The sequence below is a fragment of the Podarcis bocagei genome (assembly GCF_964188305.1).
Source record: "Podarcis bocagei genome assembly, chromosome: 8".
In the NCBI taxonomy this organism is placed as follows: domain Eukaryota; kingdom Metazoa; phylum Chordata; class Lepidosauria; order Squamata; family Lacertidae; genus Podarcis; species Podarcis bocagei.
The window spans coordinates 46,534,378-46,549,318 of record NC_138133.1 but is presented as its reverse complement, the minus strand read 5'-3'; the positions used below and the strand labels follow the sequence as shown (position 1 = coordinate 46,549,318).

The window sequence follows — 14,941 nt, the reverse complement described above, 5'->3', positions numbered from 1 at the left end:
GTTCTGCTTCTTGTGGGCTTCTCATGGACCGGTTGGCCCCTGTGAGAAATGACTGCTGGACTAAATGGGTCTTTGGTGTTGTGCAGCAGGATGCTTCTATCATCATGTCCTTTTTTTGAACTAGATATTCCATTCATTTAATATTCTACTTGTCATCACAATCTCACAAAGATGTCAATAACATTTTTAATCTACTGTTCCTTTAATCATGGCCTCAGAAGCAAGTGAATTCTCTCCAGGGCCGTTGACACGCTGAAAATTGGTTACCTACATAAAGGTCTAAGAAGCTTAAAATTCAATGTTTCAGGTTGATTAAAATTTAACATCAAAATCCAAAGTGAGGCAACTCACTAAGCTTTCTTCTAAAATCTTAGCATGTTAAGAGTCTGCAGTTTGATTCCCATTGGTATTAAACTGGACTGGGAAAGAACAGCTTGACAATACGTGGAACATGCTGATAACTACAAATGAAATAACTCCTTAGATGCCAGACTTAGCTCAGTGGTGGAACACAGACTTTACATGCTAAAGGCTGAAGGTTTAGCCACCAGCATCTCCAGGTAGAGTGAAAAGACTCCACCAATCGATGTAGAGCCCGTCCATACACAGTCTGTACATACATTGTGAAGCTCTTGTACTGTCTTTAATTCTCCCTTGACCATTCAGTGTTCTTCTCCCAACTATGGCTGTCCCACATTTTTTCTTCCCTGAATCTGAAGATTTCCCGTGCAGACAATGTGACTCTCCCTCTCCAATTTGGATTTTCAAGTCCACATTAAGCTGCGGTATGGGCAGACCCATAGGTGGTGCTGAACTAGATGAACCAGTGTTCTGACTCAGTTTAAGGCAGGTTCCTGTGTAAGCTGACACAGAAGGAATGATTCTTTCATGGGACAGTTACACAGCAGAAGCAACTCACTCAAGCATGCCTATGATTTTCTCTTAACTGCAGGATAACTGCTCTGGAAGATTAGGAAACCTTAAATGCACTTGTAAAATATTCTGTCCACAATTGACAAGCTATAATTCTGTTTTTATTTTTTGCTATCTAATAACCATGCTGTTTGAACTTAGTCAACAATTCTGTTATACACACATATTCACACATATGTGTATGCTATAACTCACAAGGTCAGCAGTAACTTACAAGGTGTAAGTAAAGTAACATTTTATTAAAAGAAACAAAACAGGTCAGGCCTAGTGAGCACAACTCTTCCCAGTACGTCTTGCCCCAATGAGGCAGTTGCGAGGACTGAAAGTCCCTGCCTTCCCCCTGCTCTTGAAGGCTCCTCCTCCCCTGGTTCATTCCCAAGCAATCTAAGGCTCCTTCATCCTGTCTGCCTCTGCTCTGCACTCTTCATACCTCTGTGGGTTCTGGGAGACTGGGGGTGGGGTGGGGAGCTGGTCACAGCAGGAGGAGGAAACTCCCTGGCTTCTTCAGCAGTTTGCCTGATCTCTGCCTCTTGGCCCCCCTCCGCTCCAGCCTCTGCTTCTGCCTCTGATTCCGAACTGCCCTCTGCCACAGCCTCTTCCTGCTCGCTAAACCCTGTTACCTCTTCCGCTTTGAACACCTCCTTCTCCCAGTCTGTTCCCTCTTCTCCCTCTGACCACTCATTGTCATTCCACTATCGCTCCCCTGGCTTTGAGCCTTCTTCACTTGGATGTTCTCCAGCTAGTGCCTCCCACCACTCCTCTGCATCTAGACAGTCCATGACATCAACTCCCTACCACAAAAAAATGAATTGAACTGAGGTCTCACCTTCAGTGCACAATTAACCCATGTAACCTAGAAGCAATGCTTGTCAAGAATAATCAGGTGGTTCACTTCTCCCTTTCAAGGAATGCAGCCGTGCAAACACACCCTGTTACATCACCCAGCCCTTATGTAACTAATTGATAAAATCTTGAACAAAAACATACACTGTGTGCAAAGTCACATTGCAAAGCACAGTATCACAATTTGAGATGGAATGTCTATTTTATTTTAGTGTGATTTGAATTCACATGTTTATGTTTGCAGTTAGGCTACTTTTGGAAAAGTAGACAGACCGTGTTTGGATTGTTGGGGTAAAGTTTGTTGTTGAAATAATAATGCCCTCTTCCATATATTTATGTATATAGCTAAATATTGCCATGCATTCTTCTCACATTACTTCTTTCTCTAGAGTTGGAATGAGCAAATCTGGTCAGCTTGTGTTATGCAAACATGAAATCAAACCTCAAACTGCCTTGCAATGGAATGATCCATTTTAAAATATCTTTATGTTTAATGGTAAGCAGGGAAGAAATAATCCTATCCTTTGTGTGTCTGTCAGGCATATGTACTTATCCTACTGCAGTGTTTATGCTGATCTTACTTGAAGTTGCATGCATGTTTGGTTAAATAAATATATCTTTTTTGGTATCACAATCAGCAGAGAGTCTTGTGGCACCTTATGTAAACATTAAACAATATATGTGCACAGAGTGAACAATCTGGGGACAGAAGAAGTGAGTGCACTTTGCAGCTCAATCCTAGTCAATACGTATGTCCACTGAGCAATAATAAGATCACTCCGGACTGTCAACCTATTCCTGGTCAAGGATATGCTAGCATAAGGATTCTGTGCTTGTGTGACACAATTGTTCTGCCTTGTTGGTGAACACAACCAGCTCAAGGGGGGGAAACAGTTTAGATGGTGTTTGAAAAGGGTGGAGTGGAAGTTAGTTGGGGTCATGTGCTTTTACAGGGGTAACTCCCATTCCAAACAACATACTGTTATACACATTATATTTCGCAAAATTAGGGAGCAAAGACCAAAGAGTTTTGCAATACTCCAAGGAAGAGAAGGACAATTCAATAACACCTCTTATTCCCCTGCCCCCCAAGGGTTATAAATATGAACACGTCAAATCCCCAGACCCTTCTTTCCATTCCCAGCTATTGATATTGAACTTTCCATCCAAGAGTTATCTACATGTATTAACGGCCAGTTGAATATAGTATAGTAATCTATAGAATATAGATATAGTAATCAAGGTTAGACTGAAAAGTCTCTTTTGGAGTAGAACTATTTAAAATTGGGTTACTGCTTTACTCTTAAAACTGATCTGCTGTTGTCTCTTACTGAATCAGGCTTATCCGTTTTCCCCTCTGAAGCCTTTTGCTTGCAGGTCAGGGTCAGATATAGTACGTTGGGAATTTTCCAGTAGGTCGTTCTAATAGTCTTCTATAACAGTCTTGCTTGGAAGGGGCATATCCTTTTTTGACCAATCCTGTAAGGTCTGCATGCCTTCCAGAATCCCATTCATTGCTGAGGACAATGTCAGCTGGGGTTTCAAGGCTGATTGAATTGTTATCGAGATCTTGGTTAGATTTGTTAGCAGTTCTTCCCAGACTTCCATGTCTATTCATTTGAGGTGAATACCAGATAGAGACTACGTACTGCTTTTCTATCTAATTCTCCCCATGTACCCACATGTTGAGATATCCGGTATTCTGCACATATGTGCTTGCACACCTTGCATTAGCAGAATTGCCTGTGCTGCCTCTGATTTGGAATCCCCATGTAATTGCCTGGCAGCACTAGACCAATGCATCTTAGTGTGTTCCCACCATTTGAGTGTGTTCCTAGCATAATTTATTTATTAAATTTCTATACTGCCCTTCATCCAAGGATCACTGGGCAGTTTTTAATGTAAAAACATAAATATACATACCATAAGTAGCATTTCTGCTACTTACCTCATCCTGTTACTGTCTCAGTAGCGTACTATGTTCTGATTGCATCAGAGCAGCATACACTCAGTGACATAAGGGGGGGGGGGAATTAAAGCGTGAGCCTGCTTTGTTTTGAAAACAGCAAGTGTTTAAGGTTAGGCTTCATGAATCTCTCCGTGCATTGTCTTCCTTGAACTGGACAGCTTTGTCTGTTGAGGTGAGGGGCTGAATACGAATATAAAAACAAGTTCTAATTGCATCAATCTCCAAGCTTTCAAGTACAGAGACCTCCTGAATCGGCATTGAAATGCATCTCCTGTATCCTCTAGACTCTTGTTTAAAATTTATTACTACCTGTGAGCCATAACATCTGGTCACCTCTGCGTTTTGTGCAGTAGACATCCTAATTAGCTGATTAAGTATCTCCTGTACCTTTTAATTAGCATCTCAGCAGAGTTCCTTACAGTTTTGTGCATTATTTAAAAACATAAAAATAAATCGCCTATGCTCTCCCCATCTATGCTTGTACACCATGGTCAGATTGTAGATAGGGAGACAGTGGTGCATATATAAATATTAGCACTGAGTCAAAATTTAAAAAATTTAGGGGGGGGGGGAGGCTGGAAGAAAATCCAAGATGTTATTTTAAGCAATTGTGAATTAGCATTTTACTGGGACAAGCATTGGCAGAAACTTTTTGTTGTTGCCCTCTTTAATTTGCTCCCATCTCCCCCTCCCCCAATTTCATTCAGAATGCCGTTGCATCATGATAGCATTATTCTAACTATGGCATTGTGGAAGCACATGGTGGCCCACCAGGCTGCCAATTCAAGCGATGGAGCTATTGAGTTATAAAGAAAAAGAGGAAAATGACATAAAGCTGCCCTTGTAAGAACCCCCCACTCCAATGAATAATTGCCTTCCTAAATAAATATGGTGATTTACAGGTAAAATGAAGATTTTTCAACACCTTAGTCCTCTTCAGGAATTCTAGCTCCCATGCAGGGCAACACCTCTGATGTCATGATACAACCTGGAACCTATGCAATCTGGATTCCAGCTAACAATGAAGCCTTCACACATACAGCTATATGCACAAAGTTCAAGCTGCATGCATGGACACCAGAAAGAGAGGATCCCTGGCAGGCACAACATCAGGGGCAGGGATACTTGCTGTGGTTCAATGCCTACGTTGCGTAACATAAAATCAAATAATAATAGGGTCATTTTCATTTTCTCAGCCAAACTGCTCATGGCTGAGAGGCCCTGACTACATTGTCATTGCACACACCTCTGATCAAGGCTGATCAAGCCTGAAGATGTCAGCAGGCAACCCTTCTATAAAGGCTGTTCCAGAATTTATGCAGCGGTGCATAGATTTTAGGTGGGGAGGACATGGACAACATTACTTCTCGACAGGGGCAGCTGCCGGGTAAGAAACAGGCAGTGGAGGTGGAAGATAAATTCTGAAAATATTAACGAGTAAGGGGTCTTACTGGGGCAAGTGGTAACTTTTGTTGTTTTCTTTCTAATTTTGTTGGGCTATGTGTGAGACAAAGACACAAGAGAGAAAAAGACCCATCCCAGGCTGACCACTTTGCCTTCTGAAGTGCATTCATTGAGAATGATGCCAGTTCACTGCATTCCACTTAGATCAAACAATTCTTTACTTTTAAGTCTCACTATATATCACTATATATCTTCCATGGTTTGTTACAGCATAGCAATAACTGCAAGTCTACTTTTCATATCAGCTTTCTTGACAATCTGAATGGCGGTATAATGGAAATGCTCCTATCAATTGCAAAGAAATGATAGCTACTGAAGTTTTGTGAAGGTGTTGGTTTCTTTTTTTATCCACCTCCTGCACCCCTCCCGTCACACTCAAGCAGCAATGTTAAGTAGCAGGTGTCCTCAGTGCTTATTTAGTTACATCTGAAGCTGGAGAACATAAGAAACAAAATGCAGATTATATTCCTTTAGATAGATTACATTTAGTTTCCAGTGGCTGGACCAGGCAAAGCAATATAATTTTTTTTTGCCAGTGATGCATAGCAATTCATTTTTAAAAGATATTTTAGATGGCATTTTTTGTAACATTGTTATAGTATATGAAAATATCGCTTTCCCACACGACCTCCAGCCAGCCTCAAAGCATCGGCTCTAGATATTTTGGTCTGGACTGGAGAGGAAGAGTTGGAGAGCAGGGGGAAATAGGCATTTAGAGGCTTTTTAGAGGGTGCTCCCCACTTTACGATGGGACGCGGGTGGCGCTGTGGGTTAAACCACAGAGCCTAGGACTTGCCAGTCAGAAGGTCGGCGGTTCAAATCCCCGTGACGGGGTGAGCTCCCATTGATCGGTCCCTGCTCCTGCCAACCTGGCAGTTCGAAAGCACGTCAAGTGCAAGTAGATAAATAGGTGGGAAGGTAAACGGCGTTTCCGTGTGCTGCTCTGGTTCGTCAGAAGCGGCTTAGTCATGCTGGCCACATGACCCGGAAGCTGTCTGTGGACAAACGCCGGCTCCCTTGGCCTATAGAGTGAGATGAGCGCTGCAACCCCAGAGTCGGTCACAACTGGACCTTTACCTTTACCTTTTACCCCACTTTTCACTTATGTGTGTGGTCCCAACTGAACGCCCTAGGGAGACATCTGTAAAGGCATCCTTCTCTGTAGTTTGATGATGCGTTCTGGTGGACTCAAAAGCTGTCTCACTATTCTGTGACATTTTGATTGGCCATAACAAGGGATTTTTTAAATTAAAAAAAGTGGCAGCCTTGGCACCCCAATGTAACATACCTCTTTCTCTGCTTAGCTTATTTTGATGGCATTTCTCTGATCAAAACTTACTTATCTGGCATGCAGAGGATTAGCAAATTGCGCAAATGGCTATAGCAGAGCATAGCCATAGTTTATATATTTGTCGGAAGAAACCCAACCCTTGAGACAAGGGGTTGGAGCATACTAATAAGTACAAATTGGACCTGCAACAAAATGTTATAGTGTGAAGTTCATGGGTGGAAGCAGCCAGCCAGCCATGCATTCCTTCAGAATCTTCCATTCTATTCTCTCCCCCCCCCATATTTTCCATCTCTTTCCAGTCATTTAGCATTCTGGGCCCACTGAGCATGCTCAGTCCTCACTGGGCTATTGTTGTTACTGTTGTTTTGGCTACAGAAGGATGCATAATTGGATTTGCATTTGCTATATATGATATAGAAAATTAAGGCTACCAATTCAGAGATTATCACTTATTTGTCATTCAGCCGAATTCTATGTGCATTCATTTGTAAACCAGTCTTACTGAGTTGGGTGGAGCTTATTCCAAGTACCGTATTTTGCGCCCCATAAGACGCTCCGGCCCATAAGACGCACCTAGTTTTTTGGGGGGGAAATAAAGGGAAAAAATTATTTCCCCCCCAGGCGCGGGGCTGGGGCAGCCCGAGCTTCCCCCGACCCCAGCCCCCAAACAGGCAGCTCTCTGCAAGCCGTGGGAGCCCAGCGGTGGTTCCCGCTGCTTGAGGAGAGATCCGCGAAGCCTGCACGTGCTGGGATCAGCGCTTGCAGGCTTCGGGACGCCTGCAACTCTCCCCAAGCAGTGGGAACGTTCCCGCTGCTTGGGGAGAGATCCGCGAAGCCTGCGCGTGCTGGGATCAGCGCGGGCAGGCTTCGGGATGCCTGCAACTCTCCCCAAGCAGTGGGAACGTTCCCGCTGCTTGGGGAGAGATCCGCGAAGCCTGCGCGTGCTGGGATCAGCGCGCGCAGGCTTCGGGATGCCTGCAACTCTCCCCAAGCAGTGGGAATGTTCCCGCTGCTTGGGGAGAGATCCGCGAAGCCTGCGCGTGCTGGGATCAGCGCTTGCAGGCTTCGGGATGCCTGCAACTCTCCCCAAGCAGTGGGAACGTTCCCGCTGCTTGGGGAGAGATCCGCGAAGCCTGCGCGTGCTGGGATCAGCGCGCGCAGGCTTCGGGATGCCTGCAACTCTCCCCAAGCAGTGGGAACGTTCCCGCTGCTTGGGGAGAGATCCGCGAAGCCTGCACGTGCTGGGATCAGCGCTTGCAGGCTTCGGGATGCCTGCAACTCTCCCCAAGCAGTGGGAACGTTCCCGCTGCTTGGGGAGAGATCCGCGAAGCCTGCACGTGCTGGGATCAGCGCTTGCAGGCTTCGGGATGCCTGCAACTCTCCCCAAGCAGTGGGAACGTTCCCGCTGCTTGGGGAGAGATCCGCGAAGCCTGCACGTGCTGGGATCAGCGCTTGCAGGCTTCGGGATGCCGGCAACTCTCCCCAAGCAGTGGGAACGTTCCCGCTGCTTGGGGAGAGATCCGCGAAGCCTGCACGTGCTGGGATCAGCGCTTGCAGGCTTCGGGATGCCTGCAACTCTCCCCAAGCAGTGGGAACGTTCCCGCTGCTTGGGGAGAGATCCGTGAAGCCTGCACGTGCTGGGATCAGCGCTTGCAGGCTTCGGGATGCCGGCAACTCTCCCCAAGCAGTGGGAACGTTCCCGCTGCTTGGGGAGAGATCCGCGAAGCCTGCACGTGCTGGGATCAGCGCGCGCAGGCTTCGGGATGCCTGCAACTCTCCCCAAGCAGTGGGAACGTTCCCGCTGCTTGGGGAGAGATCCGCGAAGCCTGCACGTGCTGGGATCAGCGCTTGCAGGCTTCGGGATGCCGGCAACTCTCCCCAAGCAGTGGGAATGTTCCCGCTGCTTGAGGAGAGGTCCGCGAAGCCTGGAGAGCGAGAGGGGTCGGTGCGCACCTACCGCTCTCGCTCTCCAGGCTTCAGCGAAAGCCTGCATTCGCCCCATAAGACGCACCCACATTTCCCCTTCATTTTTGGAGGGGAAAAAGTGCGTCTTATAGGGCGAAAAATACGGTACATAGGATTGCAGCTTTAGTGGCCAAATTATTCTAATTGCCAGTGTTGTGTTCCTGGGTGGAAAATATCCTGATGTAGACAGTATAATTTTCATGATTGTACAGGCAAGCTCAACATACTTTTTTAAAAAAATGCCCAAGCTTATGATTATAGCACTGAAACAAATTGAAAAACTAAACAGCAAGTTTGTCTGTAAGGAATGGACTCTATAGGAAACACAAGTTTCAGGCCAGTGTAGCTAGAACTTTTCAAATACTCCAAAATGGATAAACATGTAGAGAAGCCATGTCATAGAATACTTAAGTTTCGGTATATGTTTAGACCAGAGCTTTCCAAACTTTTCATGTTGGTGACACACTTTTTAGACATGCATCATTTTGCGATACAGTAATTCAATTTTACTAGCAAACCGGAGGTTAAACTAACCCCTTTCCAGCCCTGGGAACAGTGTTCATCCGACACACCTACACACTGCAGCCGACATACTAACGTTGTGACACACAGCTCTGACTTAGATACTTTCCTGGTATCTCCTTCCCTTTTTACAATTAAATGTTTTTTTGTTTTATTTCTTGCATGGAGGCTGCATGCACAGACCATGTTCATAGCTGTACATTTAAGCACTACTACACTACGTGTAGAGTAAGTTTTGAAGAACAGATTGGTTTTGCACAGGCCAAAAGACAATTGGGTCAAGTCAACCTGAAAGCTGTACATTGTTACTGTAACTGGAAAAACCAATGAAATGTGCAACCTGTATTTAACTTACACTAGTTGTCTCCTATTGGAGAAATGATGGGCGTGAATATCCATTAATGCATGTCTGCCAAATCCAACCAATATTCAGTGTAAGCAGAGATACCGGTTAGTAAAGTATAGTGCTTAAGAGACCAGGTTGTTTTGCAATTTATCTGGGGTGCTGAACATAAATACCAACTTTTATTCCAATCTTCAAATGTGTGAGGGAGATACAACGTTGTAGTATGTTACCTTCTTTGAGTTTCCTTAATGTGGCAAGTAGCGCTGTGGTCTACACCACTGAGCCTAAGGCTTGCTGATCGGAAGGTTGGCAGTTCGAATCCCCGCGATAGGGTGAGCTCCCGTTGCTCGGTCCCTGCTCCTGCCAACCAAGCAGTTCGAAAGCACGTCCAAGTGCAAGTAGATAAATAGGTACCGCTCCGGTGGTAAGGTAAATGGCATTTCCGTGCGCTGCTCTGGTTTCGCCAGAAGTGGCTTAGTCATGCTGGCCACATGACCCGGAAAAACTGTCTGCGGACAAACGTCGACTCCCTCAGCCAGTAAAGCGAGATGAGCGCCACAGCCCCAGAGTTGTTCGCGACTGGACTTAACTGTCAGGGGTCCTTTACCTTTACCTTTTAATGTGGAGTTCAGCCTTGAATGTGAAGAGTATCCTAAACATACACACCAGCTTTAATTCTGGCATTTTATTCTACATTTGAAGTGTTGCATAATAATTGCACTTTCCTTCTCGCTCCTTGCAAACAGGTGCAGGGAATTGAGGTACATGAGTTTAAAACACAGAATCATATTCTGAATATAGCTACATGATAGCTCAATCAGCCCTGTAGCCAGCCACCCTTGGTTATGCGAAGCAGCTGCATTTCTAGGTGCAGCTTTTTGGGAGCAAGGGGCATAGCATCAGCCAATCTTCTTGCTACTCACTCGTGGACAGGATGTGAGGGCCAGGGCAGGAAAAAAGGAAGATACTCCTCCATGCAAAGAGTATGTTAACTTACATAATGGGCTACGTAACATCAATATTACACAAAATTTAATATGAACACCAAGAATTAGATGACTGGCATATTTATTTGTTTCATAAATAAAAAGGATGTTCAGGATACAGTGAACAAAGGGATACCAAAAGGTGTAAAAAGTGGGCTGGTGGTTTGTTGGAATAGCAATGTGTAACAATTCCAACAAGTGTAAGTTAAGGGTTAACTGGTCCAGTGTTTTAAAGCCAATAGGTGCTGTAATACCAAGAACCGCTTTCCTCTGGTTGCACCCTCTGGTGGCTGTTGCTTAGCAACTTGGTGGAGCAAAATTTATTTCCTTCAGGCTGTTTTTTAAAAAAAGAAATAAAATAAAAAAGCATGTTCATTGTGCTCTAGCTGCAGTAGTAGTTTCATTCTGTTGGAAGCCTGGCCTGACCTGCTGTCTGGCTGCTTAACCCTTGCCAGGCTCTTCACATTCTGAATTCAGTCTGCTAGCACAAGTGAATATTCCTTTGACTCTGGCAGTTGGACAACACATCTGAGGGGAGCAAGTTAGCACAGAACACAGGACAGCCTGTGTGTCACACCCAGCCATTTTCTTCGGTACCTCATTGTTCTCCCTGTCAGTCCCCACACCACCAAGGTCACCCCCCCCTTTAGAAAACTTGCCTTGGAAAAGGAATACTGTAGCAAGGATGCATCTAGACCAAACAGATGTCAGCAACATAGGCAAAAAGAACAAGGGATTACTAGCTGTCTAGCTCATGAACAGTATTTCAAACAAATCTTTCAATATAGAAGGCTATATTTACAAAACAATCTCAGGCTACCATTTCTAAATGAATACCACAGTTCTCTCAATGGGACCCCCCCCCCCAATATACTGTAGCCAGTTCTCAACCCTCACAAGGAAGTGCTGTACTACTAGGTATCTACTTAACTTAATATCACACCAAGAAAAGAAGTGCTTCTTTGTGAGTTTCATGCAGTGTCAGACAAAAAAGAGGGGAGCTTTAATGTGACAATTTCAACCTTGTGCAGAGCTATCTTTCATACCCACACATATATTTAAGGCACTCTTATACTATTATAACTTCTACGACTTTCCCCAAAGAATACTGGGAACTTTAGTTTAAGGGTGCTTTAAATATTTCGGGGGGGAAGCCATAACAGTTAAAAATGGTATGATAATGCTTTAAACACTTTAAAGGTATGATGTGGATACTTTGTCTGATTCTGAAGGAAGTGAGTTCACCTTTTAATTTCTGTCTGCTGTAAAAGTATTTTCCCCAGAATATCCTGGGGTGAACATTCAAATGAACTCACGTCCTTCAGAATCAGACAAAGCTTCCCAAGTTCAATTTGTTCCTTTCTTTCCAGAGTGGAAAGAGAACTTCCAGAGTAATTACACCTCCTAGGTAATCCATGGTGTCAGTTATCTAGTTCAGGTTACTTGTAAACTAATGTAAATAATTTAGTGGTTTGGTTTAGGACAGAGGGTCAAGTCATTCTTAGAGTAGTTTTTATTACTGACTCTTTGCTCTCCTCCTATAGGAGAAGGATTCTAGAACTTTTCTCACTATCATGGAGCACATGGTATCAGCATTATCTGATACATTACACTATACATGCAGAAATGGCTTCGTTAGTTTGCTCTCCCCCCTCCTAATTTCCCCAGCCTCATTTCTTTATTATTTCATGAGTTTGTTCTGCACTGCAACCCATTTCTTCTGAGTTCTGGTGTAAGCAGGGGGTTTCGAAGGAGCACACCTGTGGTCCAAAACCAATAGTGGCACTTTTACAACCAGATTGTCTATAGCGACCTGAGAAAATAAACAGCTGAAATGATTAGCAAACCCCTCCCAAAAAAAAAATCAGTTCCAGAATTGTGATCATGCAGTTCCAGGATCTTTCCCCTATCTAAGACTATAAAATTCCTATCACACCCTCCCCTATGTTACCACTGCAGATCATGGGCATTAATAAAACACTGAGGGGGGGGGGGAGCAATCTTGATGAGATTATGATTAATTTGGTGCACCAATTTACTGACCTCACATGCAGTCCTGTGATTCATTTCTGTTACTACAAATACCCATTGAAAATGTTTTCAGACTCAACTCTTCATAGTCCTTCTACTCTAACTTACATGCTACCTGAGCAGGAGACCTCATGCATGTTTACTTGAAGGCAATGGCCACTTTGTTCATTGAGGCAGAAGACTGCAGCTTTAAGAAGCATCTAGAGATATGTTGTAGGAAGAACAACCTGCAGAGGATAGCATAAGTGTAGCACATGCTACACTCAAAAAATTAACAAAGGAGCCAAAGGTTGGAACACGAAAATATGGGTGGTGGTGTATTTTAAATGAATCTTCCACCTTTAGCACAAAATAATTGGATAGATAGTATGAATAGTAGTTAGAATACTTTTTTAGTCATAGTGGTAATGATTTAATAATTATGTTAGCAGCCTGATTTTTCATTTTATTCCGGTGTTGATATGGGGAACACTGCATTTAATAGTTTTGAACAGCATGAAAAATTATTGTATTCATTTTAAAGTTCCCACTAGTTGAGTTTTTTCCTATGTAAGGGATGCTTTTTCTCAAGTGGCTTGGTGTGGTCTGCACATCCTGGTAAGCCAAACTATGGCTTGTTCTCACTGCACAAATGGGAAGGCTCTCAACTTCCTTTGCCCATGCCACACAAGGGTGGGGAACCTTTGGCCCAAAATTGGTTTGCCAGGTGTCTCCTATTGGTCTGCAGGTCCAGTTAAATCAGGCATAGGAAGCCTCTTGTCCTCAGATGCTGTTGGACATCAACTTACATCAGCTCCAGGCAGAGTGGCCAATGGTCAGGGATGTTTGAAGCTGTAGTTCAGGGACATCTGCAGAGCCACAGGTTCCTCATCCCAGTGGTAAACCATAGGCAGTGGCATGCAAGCCAGATTTTTGTCTCGAATTTTTGCTGTATTTGTTAGGGGGGCTTTGTAATGATGGTGTAAGATTAATAATACAACTGCTAAATTATGAGTGTTAACGCATCTGTTGGACAAATAAGTATTTAAATCCAAAATAAAAGATTTGGGAAAGAGCAGGTAGGAAGAGTCATAGTTAAGAAAATCCATTTTTATTAGATTTTTTTCCAAAAATTATTACAAAAGGAAAGTGATTACAAATTATTTAAGTTATCCAGTGCAACATGGAAGCACCCTCTAAAGTTCCAACTAAAGTTCACAGGAATCTCCTACACCTGAAGTTAGCAGCTGCAATGTGCTTGGCCCCCAAAAGTGACACCAACTTACACCATGTAAATGTAGCCAGTAGGGAGATGAACTGCAGACTCCAAAGGAACAGAAAACAGGTCCTCCAAACTACAAGGTGCAAAATCAGGACAAGACACAAACATATATACAAAACCCAAAATATATATACATTAAATAGTTGTGTTTAGGTACCATGATTTTAAGATGGATTTATTTTTTCCACTGACTTTAAATATTTATGGAAACAAACGAAAGGATTTCTCAATTTGTAAAAGGTTATTCCTCAAGTTATGTTTTTTGTTCCTTGCCTTTTGGAGAAAACATCACATTATAAGGCTGTCTTCTTTTAGGACGCTGGCAGGGAGCAAGGTCCTCTTTTATGTAACCTAAAAAAAAAGACACAACTAAATTTCAACACATGATTTGGGCAAGAGAAAGCACTATCAAACAGAGCTGGGAGAAATTCCTGCTTATTTCAGTGTTAAGTGGCTTTTAAAATTTTTATATTAAAAATTGTAAAAAAGTGTCCATACAAAAAGTCTAATGTTAGAAGCAATATACAGTGGTACCTCGGGCTAAGAACTTAATTTGTTCTGGAGGTCTGTTCTTAACCTGAAACTGTTCTTAACCTGAAGCACCACTTTAGCTAATGGGGCCTCCTGCTGCCGCCACGCTGCCGTTGTGCGATTTCTGTTTTCATCCTGAAGCAAAGTTCTTAACCTGAGGTACTATTTCTGGGTTAGTGGAGTCTGTAACCTGAAGTGTATGTAACCTGAAGCGTATGTAACCCAAGGTACCACTGTAATCATTACCATTTCCTAAAAAATAGTGGAGAAATGTTAGCTTGGGTAGTACAGCCTAAGACTCTTAATCTCAGGGTTGTGGGTTCAAGCCACATTTTGGGTGAAAGATTCCCGCACTGCAGGGGGCTGGACTAGATGACCCTTGTGGTCCCTTCCAACTCTACAATTCTACAATTATATGATTCTGTTGAAGTTTTTCTTAAAAGTTTAAGGACTATTTTGAAAATAAGTTCAATGTTACTGAAGTTTCTCATTTCAGGATTCATACACATAACATGGAAAGAATCTGTCCATTGTCTATGAAAAAACCTCTCCTCTTCCCTGAGGGGAGGTGTTGTGAGCGGAAATCGCTTCCCGCGCTTGCAGGGGGGGGCATGGCCGGGCCCCTGTGTCACTTGAGTCCTGTGCCCGTGTCACGCACCCTAGCCAGTCAATCCGGCTGGCTGGGGGGCGTGGTTTAGCTGTTTAAAAATGGCCATGGGCACACAAGCACTGCCTTGTTGTTCTGGCTTCCTCGGATCACCTGCCTGCCCTCCCTCTAGGTTTTGCTTCTGCACCTGAC

General features: G+C 43.8%; 1 protein-coding gene across 3 annotated transcripts in view; it reads right to left on the bottom strand.

Annotated features, from left to right (window-relative positions):
* Positions 1-13,418: 13,418 nt before the first annotated feature.
* RBBP8 (RB binding protein 8, endonuclease) overlaps positions 13,419-14,941 on the bottom strand; it is a 36,528-nt gene continuing 35,005 nt past the window's right edge. For all 3 annotated transcript variants that reach the window (XM_081205745.1, XM_081205747.1, XM_081205746.1), the window contains one exon: positions 13,419-13,962. In XM_081205745.1, the coding sequence (XP_081061871.1) occupies positions 13,865-13,962 (98 nt within the window). In that variant the 3' untranslated portion in view covers positions 13,419-13,864. The remainder of the gene's footprint in view (positions 13,963-14,941) is intronic.